This window comes from Saimiri boliviensis, chromosome 9 (genome assembly GCF_048565385.1).
Source record: "Saimiri boliviensis isolate mSaiBol1 chromosome 9, mSaiBol1.pri, whole genome shotgun sequence".
In the NCBI taxonomy this organism is placed as follows: Eukaryota; Metazoa; Chordata; class Mammalia; order Primates; family Cebidae; genus Saimiri; species Saimiri boliviensis.
In genome coordinates, this window is record NC_133457.1 from 93,036,275 (window position 1) to 93,056,517 (window position 20,243).

Below are 20,243 nucleotides of genomic sequence, written 5' to 3' on the forward strand. Positions count from 1 at the left end.
AGAATTTGGACATTTTAGGTGGGGGCCGTTATTCTGCTTAGGGTATTAAGTTAGAGATACAGGTTTTTTTTTTTGTTTTTTTTGAGATGGAATCTCGCTTTGTCACCAGGCTGGAGTGCAGTGGTGTGATCTCGGCTCATTGCAACTTCCACCTCCCAGGTTCATGCAATTCTTCTGCCTCAGCCTCCCGAGTAGCTGGGAGTACAGGCACATGCTGCCATGCCCAGCTACTTTTTGTATTTTTAGTACTGAGACGGGGTTTCACCATGTTGGCCAGGATGGTCTTGATCTCTTTACCTTGTGATCTGCCTGCCTTGGCCTCCCAAAGTCCTGGAATTACTGGCGTGAGCTACAGTGCCTGGCCAGTTTTTTAAATTTGTATTTTAAATATATTTTTAAAGCTAGTCAAAAAGGAAAATTAGTTTATTTGGAAGAATAGACAGGTAAATAAGCTCTGAAAATGTAGAAATAGCAAAGTATTAAGATACTAAATACTTGGCCAGCTGTGGTGGCTCACATCTGTAGTCCCAGCACTTGGGAGGCAGAGGCAGGAGGATTGCTTCAGGACAGGAATTCATGACCAGCCCGGGCAACTCAGCAAGATCCCTTCTCTATAAAAAAAAATTTAAAAAGGAAGCTGGGCATGAGTGGCACATGCCTGTAGTCCTACCTCCTCAGGAGACTGAGGCAGGCAGGAAGATCACTTGAGTCTAGGAATTTGAGGCTGCAGTGAGCTAATTGTGACAAAGTGCAAAAATTACGTTAATGCCTAGACTCCTTTCTTCTGCTGTATGACCTGCGATCTCACCATCTCAAGATAGCCCATGTTTGTTTGTTTGTTTTCTTTTTTTTTGAGATGGAGTTTCGCTCTTGTTGCCCAGGCTGGAGTGCAATGGCACGATCTCGGCTCACCGCAACCTCCGCCTCCCGGGCTCAGGCAATTCTCCTGCCTCAGCCTCCTAAGTAGCTGGGATTACAGGCACGCGCCACCACGCCCAGCTAGTTTTTTGTGTTTTTAGTAGAGACGGGGTTTCACCATGTTGACCAGGATGGTCTCGATCTCTCGACCTCGTGATCCACCCGCCTCGGCCTCCCAAAGTGCTGGGATTACAGGCTTGAGCCACCACGCCCGGCCCTAAGATAGCCCATGTTTAATCTTATATATATTTTTCCTGAATTTTCTATGCACATACATATATATTATTTGAAAAAGAATAGAGGAGGCCAAGTGTGGTGGTCACACCTGTAATCCTAGCACTTTGGGAGGCCAAGGTGGGTGGATCACAAGGTCAGGAATTTGAGACCAGCCTGGCCAACATAGTGAAACCCCATCTCTACTAAAAATAGAAAAATTAGCCAGATGTGGTGGCATGCACCTGTAGTCCCAGTACTCGGGAGGCTGAGGTGGGTGAATTGCTTGAACCCAGGAGGTGGAGGTTGCAGTGAGCCAAGACCAGCCTGGGTGACAGAGTGAGACTCCATCCCCCACCCCCCCACACACACACACAAAAGAAAAAGACTCTCTTGGAACCTATTTTATTTTGGGGGCTGCTCAATAAATAAAAATAATATAAAAATTAGAGTATATAGGTATATATATGATTCTGCCACAGCTTTTTTCACTTACTATAGTCATCTTTCTGTGTCAACACATAGGCATCCATGTCCTTCTTTTAAATATTAATAACTCTGTTACATTGCATTGGATGCCTTGTAATTCATTTAATCTTCTATTAATAGATTGATGTATTTAGGAGGTTTTTAAATTTTTGTACTTTTATAATCAGTATATTAGTGACTGTCTTCAGACACATGTCATATTACTTGTGATGGCATCTCTTCCTAGAAATGAGACTGCTGGGTCCAAGGATATATACGTTTCACATTTTTATATACTCCCAATTGTCCTCCCAAAGGGTTGTACCAACGTATACCCTCAAAAATGCTATGTGAGGCTAAATGCGTTGCCTCATGCTTGTAATCACAGCACTTTGGGAGGCCGAGGCAGCTGGATTGCTTGAGATCAGGAGTTTGAGACTAGCCTGAAAAGCCTGACAAAAACCTATCTCTACAAAAAATACAAAGATTAGCCAGACATAGTGGCACATGTCTGTAGTCCCAGCAACTTGGAAGGCTGAAGTGGGAGGATCACCTGAACCTGGGAGTCTGTAGTGAACAATCATCATGCCACTGCACACTGCAGCCTGGGCACAGAGTCGCCATCTCAGAAACAAATGTTATGTGAGTTCGTATTTTCCTTCAGCCTCACCAACATGGGATATCATTAGTTTTTAAAATGTTTGTTTTAATCATGTCCTCTTTGCCCCATAGCTGAGGGAGGGGTTCCCACTCTCATGTAATGGCAGTGGCCAAACACAACATGTGACACTGGACAGGTGGGATTTACTGCACTTTATTAGATATTCCCAGCCCAGGGGAGGAGGACACCACAAGCCATGTAGGGCCACACAGGAGGTGCACTCAGGGATGGAGTGAACAGCCAGGGGTTGTGGAGGGCAGGCTTTGTAGTGATGAGAGTGAGGTGCTCCTTGGTTCCTGCATGAGAGGTAACTGGCTTGTTTGAATAATTCTACAGGCTGGCAGGGAACTGAAGCCTACTACTAAGAGATAAGCAGGATCTGCACCTGGTTCATTTGATGAAAAGATTGGCTAGGGGACCTTACCCACAGAAACAGAGCAGGAGGGCAGCTGTCAATTAGGCAATCTGAGGCCCTCTTGATTTTACCAGAAGTCAAGGTAATACATAATTCTTTTTTTTTTTTTTTTTTTTTGAGATGGAGTCTCACCCTTGTTGCCCAGGCTGGAGTGCAGTGGTGTGATCTTGGCTCACTGCAGCCTCCATCTCCAGGGTTCAAGTGATTCTTCTGCTTCAGCCTCCAGAGTAGCTGAGATTACAGGTGCATGCCACCACACCTGGCTAATTTTTAGTAGAGACGGGGCTTCACCATGTTGGCCAGGCTGGTCTTGAACTGACTTCAGGTGATCTGCCCACTTCAGCCTCCTAAAGTGCCGGGATTAAGGCATGAGTCACCCTGCCTAGCTGGTAATACATAATTCTTAATTTCAGCTGTTCCTGGTTAATTAGGAGGGTTCTTTTTGGTACAGATTTTTGACTGATTTTTTTTTTTTTCGCATCTATTGTGATAATTGGTTTTTTCTCATTTGACAAACTCATGGCTTATTAATTTCATACAGAATAATATAGTTTTATTTTCTTGAATTGTTTGTAGGATTTTCCCCCCTGGAACTCATGACCTGATGAGTATGGTTTCCAGTTTTCCTTTCTTCCTATGCTATTAGGAATTGGTATAAGGGGAATTGGTATAAGGCTTCATAAAATGAAATAGCATTCTATCTTTTCTGGGTTCTGACACAGTTTGGTAGGGTGAAGATTGATCAGTGAGGATTGAGAGATTTCTTCCATTAAACAACTATCAGAGGCTTTTTTGTTTTTGTTTTTGTTTAGGCAAGGTCTTGCTCTGTTGCCTAGACTAGAGTGCAGTGAGTAGCACAATCACGGCCCACTGTACCCTTAGCCTCCCAGGCCCAAGCCATTGTCCAACCTCAGCTTCCTTAGTAGCTGAGACCACAGTTGTGCACCACTGTGCTTAGCTAATTATTTATTTATTTATTGAGACTGGGTCTTACTGTGTCGCCCAGGCTGGAGTGGCACAATCTCAACTCACTGCAACCTCCACCTCCTGGGTTCAAGCAATTCTCCAGCCTCAACTTCCCAAGTAGCTGGGATTGTGGGTGCTCACCACAACAGTAGGCTAAATTTTGTATTTTTTGGTAAAGATGGGATTTCACTATGTTGGCCAGGCTGGTCTCAAACTCCTGACTTCAGGTGAATCTGCCTGCCTTGACCTCCCGGAGTGCTGGGATTACGGCCATAAGCCACTGTGCCCAGCCTAATTTTTAAATTTTTTCATAGAGGCAAGGTCTCCCTATGTTGTCCAGGCTGGTCTTGAATTGCTGGGCTCAAACCATCCTCCTGCCTTGGCCTCCCAAAGTGTTGACATTATAGGCATAGGCAACCATGCAACCAGAACCTTTTTTGGACATATTTCTTGGATGATGTTTTTAACATCTTTGTTATTCTTGTAATTTTATTTCCCAGAAAGTGATCCACTTCATCAAGGTTTTCAGGGCTGGACGCAGTGGCTCAGGCCTGTAATCAGTACTTTGGGAGGCCGAGGTGGGTGGATCACTTGAGGCCATGAATTCAAGACCAGCCTGGCCAACATGGCGAAACGCTGTTTCTACTAAAAATACAAAAAATTAGCTGGGTATGGTGGTGCTCGCCTGTAATCCCAGCTACTGAGACTGAGGCACAAGAAGTGCTTGAACTCCAGAGGCGGAGGTCGCAGTTAGCCAAGATGGTGCCACTGCATTCCAGCCTGGATGACAGAGCAACAAGACTGTCTCAAAAAGAGAAAAAAAAGTTTGTCAGTGTGATCATTAATCAGCAAATGACAGATCATCTTAAGTAACAACAAAACCAAAAAGTATTGATTGGTTTGCTTAACTGATGAACCCAATTATAAAGAAATAGTCTAGTTCATAGTTGCTCTGAAAGGAAGGGGATTGCATTAGTTTATTCATTCAACAGTTACACACTGTGCTAGAATTTAAATGTGTAAATTTTAAGTGAGACTCTGTCTCAAAAAAAAAAAAAAAAAAAAAAAAAAAAAAAAAAAAAAGCTTTTCATATGCATTGGACCAGAGTCAGATATAGTATTCTCTTATTTTCCTGGTGTTATTTTTTTTTTTTTTTTTTGAGACGGAGTTTCGCTCTTGTTACCCAGGCTGGAGTGCAATGGCGCGATCTCGGCTCACCGCAACCTCCGCCTCCTGGGTTCAGGCAATTCTCCTGCCTCAGCCTCCTGAGTAGCTGGGATTATAGGCACGCACCACCATGCCCAGCTAATTTTTTTGTATTTTTAGTAGAGACGGGGTTTCACCATGTTGACCAGGTTGGTCTCGATCTCTCGACCTCGTGATCCACCCGTCTCGGCCTCCCAAAGTGCTGGGATTACAGGCTTGAGCCACCGCGCCCGGCCTTTCCTGGTGTTATTTTAAAGATACAAAATCACATTACTCTATGAAACAGGAATGGAGAACTATAAAGCGAGATTAAGTTAAGATCAAGACAGAGTTGGAATGGGAACTGGCTGAAAGAAAGGAAAATAAAACAAGCAGAATCAAATGCCTTATTGGAGAAAACAAACAGTACTCTTGGCTCTGAAGAAAATCCGTAATGGTGAAGAAAACCTTGAGATAGTCTTCCAGGGTGCAGAGAAAACGAACAGATTCATTTGACATTCGATGATCCAATGTGATAATTTTAGAGGAGAGGAAAGAAAAAAACCCAAATCTTTTCACAGAATGGACAGAAAGAAAACTTTTCTGAGCTGCAAATAAGACCTCTTTTGTTTCTGGAAAATTAATAGATAAGGCCCATATTGATTTATACTGGCAAAATGTTTGACTTTTGAGGGTAAAGAAAAACCCTTGCAAGCACCAAGCATATTGTCAACCTTAAACAGACAAACCCAGCTTTGCATTTTCAGTGCCAGAAAACAATGAAATAAGAGGGGGAAAGCTTGAGACTCAAGAATTCTATGAACAGGAAATCACTGTAAAGGCATTTTCACCTAAGGCAAAGGCTTAGGAAATACAGCATCCAGAGTCCTCCCAGAAATCACCAGTCATGTGAGAGATAGGTTCAAATGAGGAATAGAAAAATTAGAGCACAAAAAACTGGCAGTGACATTGAAACCAATTAAACAGAATTGGCAAAAGCCAAAAACAAGGACTGAAAAAGAATGTGGCTTTCAAAAAAAGTGTAAACAAAAGCTAGGTGTGTCGTCCTGATTAAGTGGACAAATATAAGTAGTGAGGGCGGCAGGTAGGAGGCAGAAAAGCACATTAAATTTCTCATGACATAAAGGGGAATATAAAAATGAATTATTTGTCACTGAGTTTACTAATTTGTTAAATAAAAATATTTTCATTTGATTAAAAGTAGCCGCGAGAAGAATTAACACTTTTTTTTCTTTTATTCTATTTCTAATAGTAGAATTAACACTTTCAGACTTGAAAATCACCATAGAAGATAAAAGCAAATGTGGGAAAATTAAGAAAACAGCAGTAAATAAAAACTATAGAATACGAAGTAGTAAGGCCAAACACATAACTTATAACAGCAGAGACAGAATGCGTTAAATCTCAGCCAGAGTAGAGGCGCTGCAGTTTTTAGGACAGACCTTGGTGCCTCCAGGCTTTTGGTAATGCCAAATTCTCGGCTAGGCTGGCCTCCCCACCCCATTCAAGGCTGAGGCCTCAATTTAGGGACGACTCTCTCCTCCCGGAAGTCCTCCCGGGCCGCCCTAGGCAGAGTGAGCACTCAATATAGTGAACGCTGCCCGCGCGAGCGATGCCGCGCCGCGCTCTGGGTCCAGGACGAAGTCCCCACCTCACTCCCTCTCACCCGGGTTGCAGCGTGTGGTCTGGGGCCACGCGATACGCCAGGCGCGGGGCACAGCGTGAGAGCGTTCAATCCTGCTGGAGTGTAATGCGTATTTTTTCCTCGTCGCACCTTCCGAACGGTGATCCCCTGTGATCGGCAAGTTTCAGATCGTCCCCGTTTGATTACGAACGGAGGTTACTGCCCCTGGACGCCTCCCGCAGCACAGCCTGTGGTCCTCGCGACTGAGCGGGTCGTTTCTTGGCCGGGTTGGATAAACCCGCGACGGCTGGTCCCGACCCTACGTAGCAGACTTGCAAGGTCTCAAGGCATCCGCTGGGAGGCCGCGTCCGGAATAGCTGGCGCGGGAGAGGAATGGGGCTCGGGGCTCCGAGTCGGGAGCCCCTTCCCCCAAGCAAGAGGGACTCCTCCCCCTCTTCCTAGACGTGGGATGCAGGGAGGGCGCGATTCCATTGGATTTGTTGCAGAGGAACGAGTAGGACTGAGTCCAAGCCCAAGGGCCTGGAGGGTAACGAGCGACCAGCGGAGGGGCTAGTGGCGGATTTGCTGCGCCCTAGAGAGGGCGAGGCGGGGGGAGAAGGGGGTCCCACGCGCGGGCGGGGCGCAGCGAAGAAGGGGTTAAGGCGCCACGCCCCGCCCCAACCCGGGCATTGGCTGCCCCCGGGGGCGTGGCCTGAGGGCGGGCTCGCGTTTGCCGCAGCCGCTGGTGGGCGGGGCCCGGGCGGGGAGCAGGAGGGGCGCGGAGCGGATCCGGGCCCGCGCCGCGCGCCCAGCCGGGCGGGCTTCGGGCTGCGCCAGCGAGCGGGACCCGTGGCGTCCGAGTCGGAGACCCTGCGCCGGACCCTGAGGCAGCGAGTAAGTGAGGCAGGCCCATCGTGGCATCCCTCCTGGCTCCGATCTGCCGCGGTGCCTGCTGCACTGCGCGGCACGTCAGACCGCACTCAGACTGGGTAGGGGGCGCGTCCCGCTGCTGGGGTCCCAAGGGGGAGGGGAGCGGAGAGGAGACCGATGATGTCATGGATGCTTCGCCCGGCCTGGGGGGAGGTGGCGGCCGGAGGGGGTGCGGCTCGGATTATGTCACCTCTTCCCTCTGCGCCCCGCCCCCCGGGGCCACACGCGTTGGTGGGGAGCCTGGGGAAGTGCGGGCGGGATTTCCCCCACTGCAGGGACCCCCAGGTCCTGTGGCCTGTGGCTGGGTTCTCTATCAGTTGGCTCTGCGGGCCGTGGGCTGCTGGTAAATGGCGACCCCCACCCCCAGCAGAGGCTCATGTGTGCGCGCGTGTGAGTGCTCGGGGTGTGGGGGGGACGCTCTCGGCCCCCTCAGTCCTGAAACACCGGCTTCATCAGAGCCGGGAGCTAGGCGATGGGCCCATTCCCTGGCCAGTGCTTAGGCCACCGAGGGAAGATGGATCTCCCCTCACTCATCCCAATCAAGAAGTTCTGGATATCTCTGCACCCCAAAAGCCCTGCATGCCCCCCCCCCCACCGATCCCTTTCCTCCCTCAGTCCTGCTTTCTGGAAACCCCTCCTGATCTCCCTGCCCGGAGTCACTGCCTCTTTACATTGCCCATAACTAGCATTCCCACAGTCATTTGCCCTGTATTTCCTTGGTGCAGGGCCCAGAGACCCCCAGGACTCTGCCATCTGTGCCCCTGGGAAACCTACAGGCCAGCCCCGGGGAGGCCTCAGAGTGAAACCCCCTGGGGTGTTCTGAGCCAAATGTTCCAAGACGGCCCCTCTAGGGGTTGGAGATCAGGGATGCTATCCTGAAGCCTGAAGCCAGCGTTCGGACTGGCCTAAAAGCATGTAGGATGGGCACAGAGAGCTAGGAAGAGCTTGTGTGTGAAGTAGAGAGGGGCTCAGGTCAGGGGAGATGGAGGAGGGGCATCAGGAGAGGCCTTGCAGACCCTGCTGCAAGCTCTGCTCTGGTTCTGGGGGCCAAGAGGAATACCAGGCATTTTACCCATAATACATTTACTTCTTAAAATGCTTGTAAGGTAGATGTGAGAACCCGAGGTGAAATAACCTGCATGAGGTTGCACTCCTAATCAGTCGAGGTGGGATTTACACTTGGAGCTGATTCTGCCAGACCTCTGTCTACTGTACTTGGTCCTGCTCATGGAGTGATTTGGACAGAGCAGGGACAAGATCAGCTTTGCCCTTTAGAATGTGTCCCCTGGCAGCTGCCTGGGGGAGGGAGTGTAAGAAAAGAAAGTCCAGTGAGGAGACCCCAGCTGGGGTACTGGATGGAGGGGCTGGCTAGAGATTTTTAGGAGATAGAATGGGCTGGGGTTGGGGCCTCTGAGACCCCAAGTGTTCCTAGCTTTGGGAGAGACACAGGTTGGGGGGGCGCTGGGTGGTCACCGTGGGTCGAAAGTACCTATACATGTAACCTTCAGGTAGAGTCCGTTTGGCTCCTCCATGACGCTATACTGTGTATAATGCCCCAGGCACTGAGGGCTGAGGTGACAGAGATCGAGGCAGTCGGGCAACAGGCCCTCATCCCAGGGTGGTGCACTGATACCAGGAGGCTGCCTTTGCAGACTAAAGCTCAGTTACCTGGACCAGTTCAGGACCCTGATCTTTCCTCTCTGTTCAGTTCCTGCTTATCAGGGAAACATCCCTTTCCTTGTCCTGCCAATGCCCTGCTGGGATTTTGTGGAAAGAAGGTGCAGCAGCCAAAGCTTAGGAGAGACAAGGGGCAGGGCATGCTTACAAGGGGTTAACCATGACAGGTTACAATTATGGCAAGAAGCTCTTTAGGGAGTGAGGCTCCAGAGAGAGCTTCTGTGGGTTGACAGTCAAGCATTCCCCAGGTAGAGCACAGAGAAAGGAGCCTCAGGACAATGGTCCTGGGACCTTGTTTCCATCCATGACTAGGTGTCTGAGACTGGCTGGGAACTACACACATTGTAGAGAAACAGTAGGGCAAAGTGGCATACAAATAGCCCCAACCTATGCTCAGATTGTCCTGTCCTGATCTCAGAGAAGTTAGTACTACATGTTTGTACTGCCCCTTATAGTTTACCAAGCACCTTCCCAAACATTATACCCTGTCACTCAAGATCACCATGATCACCGTTGAGGTTTATTTTTGGCCAGACCCAGGTCTCTGGTGCAGCCACTTTGCTAGCCCCTTGCCTAGATCTTTCACCTCACTATTGGCACCTTCCTTCGGCATATTAACACACTCAGGTTTCTACTACCATGGTTAATTTTTTTTTTTTTTTTTTTTGAGATGGAGTTTCACTCTTGTTACCCAGGTTGGAGTGCAATGGCGCGATCTTGGCTCACCACAACCTCCGCCTCCTGGGTTCAAGCAATTCTTCTGCCTCAGCCTCCTGAGTAGCTGGGATTACAGGCATGCACCACCATGCTCAGCTAATGTTTTGTATTTTTAGTAGAGACGGGGTTTCACCATGTTGACCAGGATGGTCTCTTGACCTTGTGATCCACCCGCCTCGGCCTCCCAAAGTGCTGGGATTACAGGCTTGAGCCACCACTCCCGGCCCATGGTTAATTTTAAAATCAAAAAGCCCTAGAATCTCAAACCTCCTTATATGACTCCCTTCTCTTTTAGCATGAACTCTGCCGTCTCCTTCTCTGTACTCCTCTAGTCTTATGGACTGCCTTTGTTTTGTACCACTTTTTTTTTGTTTTGTTTTGTTGTATTTATTTGTTTCTTTTAAGAGGGAGTCTTGATCTGTCACCCCTGCTGGAGTACAGTGGTGTGATCTCGGCTCACTGCAACCTGTGCCTCCCGGGTTCAAGTGATTCTCCTGCCTCAGCCTCCTGAGTAGCTGGGACTACAGGCATGCCCAGCTAATTTTTTTTTTTTTTTTTTGTATTTTTAGTAAAGATGGGGGTTTCACCATGTTAGCCAGGATGGTCTCTATCTCTTGATCCACCCGCCTTGACCTCCCAAAGTGCTGAGATTACAGGTGTCAGCAACAGAGCCTGGCTTTTTTTTTTTTTTTTTTTTTTTTTTAGACAGAGTCTCACTCTGTCTCCCAGGCTAGAGTGCAGGATCTCAGCTGATGGCAACCTCTGCCTCCCCGGTTCCAGTGATTCTCCTACCTCAGCCTCCTGAGTAGCTGGGATTATAGGTGCGCACCATGCCCTATAATTTTTTGTATTTTTAGTAGAGATGGGGTTTCACTGTGTTGGCCAGGCTGGTCTCAAACTCCTGACCTCAAGTGATCTGCCTGACTTGGCCTCCCAAAGTGCTGGGATTACAGATGTGAGCCACTGCATCTGGCCCTTGTACCACTTTTCGGAAACCATCCTGATAGATATCAGCGATGTCTCCAGCTCCCAAATCGCCAAACACTCTTCAATCCCAGTGTTACCTGGCCTTGTTATTTTTAACACTGGAAACTGTCCCCACATTCTTGAACTCCCTCAATCTTGGCCTTTGGGTCTACCTTCTTTCAGCCATTTTCCTGCTCCCAGACTGCCTCCCAGACTTCTGGGCCTTTGCTCCCTGGCTCAATGCTGGGCCCCACCCCCAGCACCCTTGAAAACTGATGATCTCAATCTCTCTCCATCTAGTGCTTTTTTTTTTTTTTTTTTTTTTTTTTTTGAGACAGAGTCTCACTCTGTCACCCAGATTGGAGTGCAATGGCGCAATCACAGCTCACTGCAACCTCCGCCGCCAGGGTTCAAGGGATTCTTGTGTCTCAGCCTCCTAAGTATCTGGGATTACAGTAGTGCACACCACGCCAAACTAATTTTTGTATTTTTAGTAGAGACAGGGTTTCACCAAGTTGGCCAGGCTGGTCTTGAACTCTTGGCCTCAAGTGATCTGCTCACCTTGGCCTCCGAAAGTGCTGGGATTACAGGCATGAGCTACCTCACCTGGCCTCCATCTAGTGCTTGGGAGGTATCTTCCTCTGTTGTTTCCCAAAACACCTCTTTTCCCCGAGCAGTCTCCCCTATGTTAAAAGTGTTACACACCACCGTGGTACCCAGTCCAGAGTCCTCCCTTGTCCCTACCGCCTGACCTCATCTGTATGAAATTTTGCCAGTTCTTCTTTCCCAAACCCTGCCCAGGCTTTCCTACTGGTTTGGAGCTTTGGGCCTTTCAGCTTTCATCCTCCCAGTCCCCAGCTGCTCCCTACATTGTACCCAGAGATGGCAACGGAAGGGGGGGGCATATTTAAGGTAGGAGGGGGTTGCAGGGCTGAGGCATAGTGGGCTGGAGTATGCTGGGGAGTGGAGGCAGAAGAGGGACTAGAGTGAGGCCAGAGAGGCACCCAAGGCACCAAGGGAAGGAGACTGTCACCCTCAGGGCTGTGCACTTGCTGATTGCACCCTTCACTTGTGCCCTATGTGGCTCTCTGGTCTCACCCTAGTCCTGGCCCTTGCTTATGGGGACACATGGGCCCAAAGGAGGAGGGTGGCAAAGTGCTCTTCTCCACATCTGTGGGGACAGACGCTAAGAATGGAATTCTGCAGAGACAGTGCTCAGGCTTGGTAGTGAACTTTCCAACAACCTAGGACTCTCATTCCTGGTGTGGGGGCCAGAAGACTACTGAAGGACAATAGTTTTGTCAGGTTCCCTTGGTCTGGGGTAAGGACACAGCATTAGAACTGGGCAGCTGGGTAGATGGTCTGTGGGACCACAGGGTGCCACATGGACCTCTTAACCTTGAAGGGAAGGAGGGCTCCCTGCCTGGTTTATGGAGGGAGTAGCAGGAAAAGGTCTGAAGGGCGTCCGCTCCCATTTCCCACACACTTATTTGAGGATCTAACCGAGGCAGACACTGCCTGGTGCCTCTGCCTGGCTTCATTATGCAGATCTCTGGGGCCAGGTGTTCCCAGGTGCAAACCTGAGACAAAGGAACGAGGAAGCAGGGCCTCCCTGAGCACAAGTAATCCGAGGCCTGGCTCCCCCTGCGCCTGTGGGCCGGCCTTGGTGGCCGGGGACGCGCACCCACAAGAAGGGCTCAGAGGGCTTCACAGTAAACTGAGCAGGGTCAAAGTCCACTGGGAGCGGGAGAGGGGAGTAATCCAGGAAGTCTTCCTGGTGGCAGTGAATTCTTAGCGGGTTCAGCATGCGCCGGATCCTTGGGGGCACTGCAGGGTGCGCAACCCCGCCCCTGCCCCCTCCCCCCGCCCACCTGTGAGAAACGCAGGCCCGGAGGGAGGCTCCGTCAGCGCCAGCAGCTGGCGCCACTGCGTCCCCTGCCCCGGCCTCAGCCAGCCCCGAGACCTCTGCTGAGGGCTGATCCCGGGAAGGAGGCCCCCTCTTGTCAGGGCCCTGGTGCGGCCGAGCTGGGAAGACCTCCGGGAGGGCGGTCCTGCCACCTGCTGCTGCCGCTGCCCCCGTCCGTCCGTGGGGGACAGGGCGTACCCTTAGCGGCGCCCACCCGCTACCCAGATGTGCGCCGCCTACCCATCCTCCCCAAGTCCCCCGTTTCCTCCGGCGCCTGTCGCGTCGGGGCGCCTGGCACGCAGCAGCCTCGCAAGGTAGGTCCTTCATTCCTCCCATTTCGCAGAGGAGAAAACTGCAGTCCAGGATGGCTCAGTCGGCCCCTCCAAAGTCGCGCAGCTGGTTTGGGCCGAGCCCCGACTGCGAGAGTGAGGCACATGGCCCCTGCAGACCGGGCCTCGGAGGGTCCCAGGCTTGAGGATCCGTCGGCCCCTCACCCCCTTGGAAAGGCAAGGAGAGAAGCCTGCGCTGGTAGTGAGCTTCCACTTCTGCCCTGACTGCAACTCCTTAGGTTAGGGGGCTGTGAAGGACCCCCACCCTCAATTTTTGGATAGGTGTATCTTTCTCTCCGTCCCCTGGCTTCTGAGGTGGTTCCCTGTTAGATTCAGACACTTTTCTCCGTTTCCAACCCTATTTCTCCAGCCCATGAGGTTAGGATATTAGGGGGCCAGACCCAGGATGGAGAATCCCAAAATTCTGGAGTTGCAGCAAAGAGTTGAGAAGAGGACCACTGAGCCTGGGAAGCTCATGGGCACGGTGGGGCTAAGGCCAGAGTTTAGGAATGGAATGTGGAGCTGAGCTGAGCTGTGCTGGGGGCTATGTGCATGGAGCCCTGGGGGTTGGGCTTTATCAGGTGGGCAATAGGCAGCCCCATTTTCAAGTTCTCTCTTTTATTCCAGCCCTATTCCTTCAACTTGGTTGCCTGGGAACTCTTTGTACCCATTGTAGGGAAGGGGACACTGAGGGGCAGAGGGGTGCTGGGTTGACTTGGCTGGGGTGATGGGAGTAGGAGTGGGGTCTGACCTATCTCTACCTTCCCACCTGTGCCCACAGTGCCCTCCTGGCTTAGTCATGGCGAAGCTGGAGACACTGCCTGTGCGAGCTGACCCAGGGCGGGATCCTCTCTTGGCCTTTGCCCCACGGCCCTCTGAGCTTGGACCCCCGGATCCCCGCCTGGCCATGGGCAGTGTGGGCAGCGGGGTGGCCCATGCCCAGGAGTTTGCCATGAAGAGCGTGGGCACCCGTACAGGGGGTGGGGGCAGCCAGGGCAGTTTCCCTGGCCCCCGAGGCAGCAGCAGTGGGGCCAGCAGGGAGAGGCCGGGCCGCTACCCGTCAGAGGACAAGGCTCTCGCCAACTCCCTCTACCTCAATGGCGAGCTGCGGGGCAGTGACCACACTGATGTCTGTGGCAACGTAGTTGGCAGCAGCGGTGGCAGCAGCAGCAGTGGTGGCAGCGACAAAGCCCCACCGCAGTATCGTGAGCCCAGCCACCCACCTAAGCTCCTGGCCACCTCTGGCAAGCTAGACCAGGTCAGTCCCCTGGGCCTGAGACCCTCACAGCCTTTTTCTGGGGGTGGGAGGCAATGCAGAGAGGAAGGCAAAGCAGGCCTTCTTGGAGGTTGGGTTGTGGGGGCAGGATGGAGGCTGGGCTGAGGAGTCATGGACTAGGGGCCTGGATCCAGGACAGGGATCTGGCTTCAGGGAGCCAAGAGGTAGAACCCCAGTTGGGGGACCTCAGGATGGAGATCCAGTAGGGGTGGGAGGTGGGGCTGGCCAAGTCTCTACCAGAGGGAAGAGCCTGGGCCAAGGCCAAGGCCTCATCCTGATGCCCAGCCCCTTCCTGCCTTTCCTGCAGTGCTCAGAGCCACTAGTCCGGCCATCAGCCTTCAAGCCTGTCGTACCCAAGAATTTCCACTCCATGCAGAACTTGTGCCCTCCGCAGACCAATGGGACTCCTGAGGGACGACAGGGCCCTGGTGGCCTCAAAGGCGGACTGGACAAGTGTCGGACCATGACTCCAGCGGGTGGGAGTGGGAGCGGCCTCTCAGACTCAGGCCGGAACTCCCTCACCAGCCTGCCCACCTACAGCTCCAGCTATAGCCAGCACCTGGCGCCCCTCAGTGCCTCCACCAGCCACATCAACCGCATTGGCACTGCCAGCTATGGTAGTGGCAGTGGTGGCAGCAGCGGTGGGGGGTCGGGCTACCAGGACCTGGGGACCTCTGATAGTGGACGGGCCTCCAGCAAGAGCGGGTCATCATCATCCATGGGGCGGCCAGGCCACCTGGGCTCTGGGGAGGGCGGAGGTGGAGGCCTGCCGTTTGCGGCCTGCTCACCGCCCTCGCCCAGTGCACTCATCCAGGAGCTGGAGGAGCGGCTGTGGGAGAAGGAGCAGGAGGTGGCAGCTCTGCGTCGCAGCCTGGAGCAGAGCGAGGCGGCGGTGGCCCAGGTGCTGGAGGAGCGGCAGAAGGCGTGGGAGCGGGAGCTGGCCGAGCTGCGGCAGGGCTGCAGCGGGAAGCTACAGCAGGTGGCCCGCCGTGCCCAGCGTGCCCAGCAGGGCCTACAGCTGCAGGTGCTGCGGCTGCAGCAGGACAAGAAGCAGCTGCAGGAGGAGGCGGCCCGGCTGATGCGGCAGCGGGAAGAGCTGGAGGACAAGGTGGCCGCCTGCCAGAAGGAGCAGGCCGACTTCCTGCCCCGGATGGAGGAAACTAAGTGGGAGGTGCGGGCTGGCGATCTGGGCCTCCCTCTCTGCCTCCCTTCTGTCCTTCTGGGAAATCCCAGAGCAGTTACCCCTCACTATTATAACGGGCGATGAAAGGAGCAGGGGGGACAAAAATCAATTGGGAGTGTCTGTGAGGACCGGAGGCCATCCCCAGGCTGAGTGAGACATGTCCATCCTGAGTCCAGGCAGGGAATCAGGGGCATTGCTGCTGATGAGGGGCTGAGCCTGCTCCGGGAATCTTGGTGCCCCTGGCTCCAGATCTGGCGGTTGGGTTGGGGTGAGCAGAGCTCTGCCTTGACCCGGCTTCTCCTCTCACCTGTTCCTGCCCAGGTGTGCCAGAAGGCTGGCGAGATCTCCCTCCTGAAGCAGCAGCTGAAGGACTCGCAGGCGGATGTGTCGCAGAAATTGAGTGAGATCGTGGGGCTGCGCTCGCAGCTGCGGGAGGGCCGGGCCTCGCTGCGGGAGAAGGAGGAGCAGCTGCTCAGCCTGCGGGACTCCTTCAGCAGCAAGCAGGCCAGCCTGGAGCTGGGCGAGGGCGAGCTGCCTGCCGCCTGCATCAAGCCGGCGCTGACTCCCGTGGACCCGGCCGAGCCACAGGATGCGCTGGCCACCTGCGAAAGCGACGAGGCTAAGATGCGCCGTCAGGCCGGGGTGGCTGCCGCCGCCTCCTTGGTTTCCGTGGATGGGGAGGCGGAAGCCGGCGGGGAGAGCGGGACGCGGGCCCTGCGGCGGGAGGTGGGGCGGCTGCAGGCGGAGCTGGCCGCTGAGCGGCGGGCCCGGGAGCGCCAGGGTGCCAGCTTCGCAGAGGAACGCCGCGTGTGGCTGGAGGAGAAGGAGAAGGTGATCGAGTACCAGAAGCAGCTGCAGCTGAGCTACGTAGAGATGTACCAGCGCAACCAGCAGCTGGAGCGCCGGCTGCGGGAGCGTGGGGCCGCAGGGGGCGCGAGCACGCCCACTCCCCAACATGGCGAGGAGAAGAAGGCATGGACCCCCTCCCGCCTCGAGCGCATTGAATCCACAGAAATCTGATCGACCTGGGCACTCGGCCTTATGACAAATGTGCTGTCAAAAGGCCAGAGTCCCCAGTGTCCCCTCCCCTCCACCTCTTTTCCCCATAGACTCCATATCCCCAGACCAAAGAGGTTCTCTAAGCAGCTGTGACCAGGTTCCTCCCTCCCCACCTGCCCTCCCAGCTCCAGCACTGCCCCTGTGGCAGCCCACTCGGACCCTCCTAAAAGAAGGGAATAGGGGGAGGGCAGGGCAAGTGAGGGCGATTCTAGGTGGTGGGGGAGTCATGCTCCCTTTCTTGGCACCCCCTTGTTGGAGATAGAGGCAGCAGGCCTGCAGTGATGAGGTGCCCCAGTCCTTCTGGGGATTTGGGCTGCTACTGTTGGCCCCCCTGTGTCTAGTGATGCTCACTGTGCTCACCTCCTAGGCCAAAGGAGCCTGAGGAGGCCTGCACTGGGTTTGCTGAAACTGACAGACCCTGGGCTCCTGACCTCTCTCCTTCCTGTAGTCCTCTCCCTCCCTGGGTAGATTGGCAGGACAAGTGGGAGCAGATGGCCTGCCTGTGGTTGAGAGGGCTACTTGCCCAGTCCCTCCCCCACGAAGGTCTCTTGGGCTCAGGCCTCAGAGCCTGGCCTGGTCGTGAGTGTGTGTCCCTGTGTGTGTGTTGCGGCAGGGGAGGGCTGGGGCTGGAAGTCCAGCACCTAGGGAAGATCTGCCCTCCTGTTCTTGGGAAGGGTTGCCTGACGGCTTCTCGACTCTACCCTCACCCTTCTGGCCAGGATCCCGCAGGGCAACAGCCCCATCTGCTTGACTGACCCCACACCCAGGGCCACCGTCCGGCTCTAATACAGCTATTAAGTGCTACCTGCCTCTCAGGCACTCTCCTCGACCAGTTTCTGAGGTCAGATGAGTGTCTGTGATGTCTTCCCGCACTATATTCCCCAGCCTCTTTCTGCTTTCATGCTCAGCATATCATCTTCCTAGGCAGCCTCTTCCCCAGAGTCTCACCTTTTCTTTCAGTAGAAAATTCTGCTTGACCTTTGGTGCACTACCCACTTCCCAGCTCCACTGGCCCAAGTCTGAGCCGCAGGCCCTTGTTTCAGGGGCAGGGGGAGGGTTGGATGTGATTGCCCTTGAAGAACAAGGCTGACCGGAGAGGTTCCTGGCACCCTGAGGTGGCTCCGCATCTGCCCAGGGTAGGCCTGGCATGAGGGGTTAGGTCAGCCAATGTCAGTTCCTCCTCTTGGGGCCCTCTCAGAGTCCATCTCCCCAAGACAGGAAGGGAAAAGCAAATTTCTAATTCACCAGCAATAAAAATTGGAGGAGGCTTGGCCCTCAGCCCTTATATTTCTCTTTTTCACTCTCTTCCTCCCACCCCCAAGACTGAGTATGGGGGGGCAGGGTGGAGAGAGCTGGCAACTACTGTGAGCAAGTCCCCCAGCCCCTGACCAGCCTCCTCCCATGACTGGTGACTGTTTAATGAGCTGTGCATCCCCCACAAAAACATGAGTGCCCCTCTGTGTGGCCTCTAACCCTCTGCACAGCCCTTCTGGGTGGTCCTCACCAGTTCTCAGAGCTGGGTGGGAGGCCACCCTGGCAACCACTGCCCATTCCATTTACCCCTCACTGCACCTGCCCTAGAACCTGGGCCTAGGCCACAGGGGCAGGGAGAAGAGAAGGCATTAGTAAGAAAAAAAAAATAGAAAAAAAAATATGAACAGACTCAGCTTTGGGACGTCCAACCACAAAAGAAATTATATACAAATATATATAAATATATATCTCTACCATATGTGATGGAAAGACTTTTTGTTTTCCTTTCCCAAAGAAATAAAATGGAAAAAGCCTCTTTAGTGGTATTCTTTGGCCTGCTGGTGTCTTTGCAGGTGTGGGAGATGAGGCCTGGGTAGGGGACAGGGGGCAAAAGGAGTAAACAGATTCCCCAGAGGAAGCATAAGACGGGAGGTGCTCACTGGCCCATGCCAGGAGGTTGGCCCAAAGCCCAAGCTCTGCCATGTTGCTCAGGAAGAGTCGTGGTTCAACGCTTTTGCCCAGTGGGTCTTTCTCTTCACCTTAGACTGTTGTCAAAGGGATTTCAAGCTGGTTCTGTCTCAGAATCTGGACACTAAGCTGCTAATCAGAAAACAGGTGACACAGGACAGCCAGATGCAGCCTGCAGTCGCCTAAGCCACCCTATAGCAACTGGCAGATTTGCAGGCTGAACATGTAGACATGAAGACTGAGAACAGGTTTGCAGTTAATGGTGAAGCCCTAAAGGCAAAGGGACCCAAGGGTGCTGCGCAGCAGAGAGCTTCCTTTACAACACTTTCTTCTGTCATCCTCTCAAAGCACCACAATCAAGAACGCATTCTGCTATAAGGAACATGTAGGACCTCAAAGAATGGTTTATTTTTCCCCAACCTGACAAGAAATCGGGAAGTGGGTGTCATGGTTGTTGGATCATTGGGGACCTAGATTTTCAGCCTTCCACTGTCCCATCCTTAGCATATTGTTTCCTTCTTACCACAAGGTGGCTGCCACAGCTCCGTGAAGGCCTTGAGGCTACCCCACTTTATCACGAAAGTGGCCTGCTTTCCCAGGACCCTTCACTTTAAGTCCTGTTGGCCAGAACTGAGTCACATGCTCCTCCCACTTCAAGGGAGAATGGGAAATTGAGTATTACAAAGAGAAACAGGATTGTCATGGCTGCCTGGGACCAAACATGGTTCATTCCTTGGGGGTAGGCTCTCTGCCTTCTCTGAGTTCTACTGGCAAGGACAGAGTCATAGCAACGAACAGTGTTTGCCCTGGTCTGGCCTGAGTGAGAGAACACTCCCCAAGCAGTAGTGTCTGTGGTCTGGGGCTCCAGATATTCAAACAGCGCTGTTTCCAGAGCTCAGGAGTTGGGACGCCAGGCTTGCACCTCCTTTCAGGGACGTGTTCTCCCTGCAGTGATTTTGGCTTCCTGACAAGATAGTGCCCTGGAGGGAAAATGATTTCACACTCTCCCTCACAGCCCTTAGGATGTGTGGACTGGTAGAGCCAAGGCATTGACAAGATATGAAAACCCTGATAAGCAGATCTCAACTGCTCTCAGGAATGGCAGCCTGGGGCCAGGCCTTCCTGATAGGTAGAGGCTTAGTAGAGTCTTTTTCTTGTTTAGGCACCTATGCCTATACTGACAGCTGTGTCAGTATATGTACCCAGTAGGACCCAGCCCTCCTTTTTTGTTTTTGAGACGGAGTTTCGCTCTTGTTGCCCAGACTGGAGTGCAATGGCAGGATCTTGGCTCACCACAACCTCCGCCTCCCGGGTTCAAGCAATTCTCCTGCCTCAGCCTCCCAAGTAGCTGGGATTACAGGCATGCAGCACCATGCCCCACTAATTTTGTATTTTTAGTAGATATGGGGTTTCTCCATGTTGGTCAGGCTGGTCTGGAACTCCCGACCTCAGGTGATCCGCCCGCCTTGGCCTCCCAAAGTGCTGGGATTACAGGTTTGAGCCACCTGGCCAATGCATTGTTAAAATTAGCCGGGTGTGGTGATGCACGCCTGTGGTCTTAGCCACTCAGGAGGCTGAGGCAGGAGAATCACTTGAACCCAGGAGGTTGAGGCTGCAGTGAACCATGATTGCACCATTGAACTCCGAACTGGGCAATGGAGCAAGACTCTGTCTCAAAATAAATAAATAAAAGTAAATAAATACAGGCATTGTTTTTCTCACTGTACAGGCTTAGAGAATTTATGTGAGCTGGGTGCAGTGGCTCATACCTGTAATCCCAGCACTTT

The 20,243-nt window shown here is 52.9% G+C and overlaps 1 protein-coding gene across 8 annotated transcripts; it reads left to right on the forward strand.

Annotated features, from left to right (window-relative positions):
* Positions 1–7,271: 7,271 nt before the first annotated feature.
* LZTS3 (leucine zipper tumor suppressor family member 3) lies at positions 7,272–18,304 on the forward strand. Of its 8 annotated transcripts, none has more exons than XM_010351802.3 (5): positions 7,272–7,366; positions 13,012–13,236; positions 13,779–14,255; positions 14,581–15,444; positions 15,778–18,304. In XM_010351802.3, the coding sequence occupies exons 3-5, from the start codon at positions 13,797–13,799 to the stop codon at positions 16,474–16,476; spliced, it is 2,022 nt and encodes a 673-aa protein (XP_010350104.1). In that variant the 5' UTR covers positions 7,272–7,366; positions 13,012–13,236; positions 13,779–13,796; the 3' UTR covers positions 16,477–18,304. The 8 variants fall into 8 exon arrangements, with proteins under 8 accessions (XP_010350104.1, XP_010350103.1, XP_010350101.1 ...); XM_010351801.3 differs by having other exon boundaries at positions 13,012–13,196; XM_010351799.3 differs by having other exon boundaries at positions 13,012–13,174.
* The last annotated feature ends 1,939 nt before the right edge of the window (positions 18,305–20,243 follow it).

Coding starts and splice junctions, on each gene's coding strand:
- LZTS3 (XM_010351799.3), top strand. CDS start 13,103: ATGGCCCCTGCAGACCGGGCCTCGGAGGGTCCCAGGCTTGAGGATCCG. Junction 14,256..14,580: donor CCTCTGGCAAGCTAGACCAG/GTCAGTCCCCTG, acceptor CCTTTCCTGCAG/TGCTCAGAGCCACTAGTCCG. Junction 15,445..15,777: donor TGGAGGAAACTAAGTGGGAG/GTGCGGGCTGGC, acceptor GTTCCTGCCCAG/GTGTGCCAGAAGGCTGGCGA.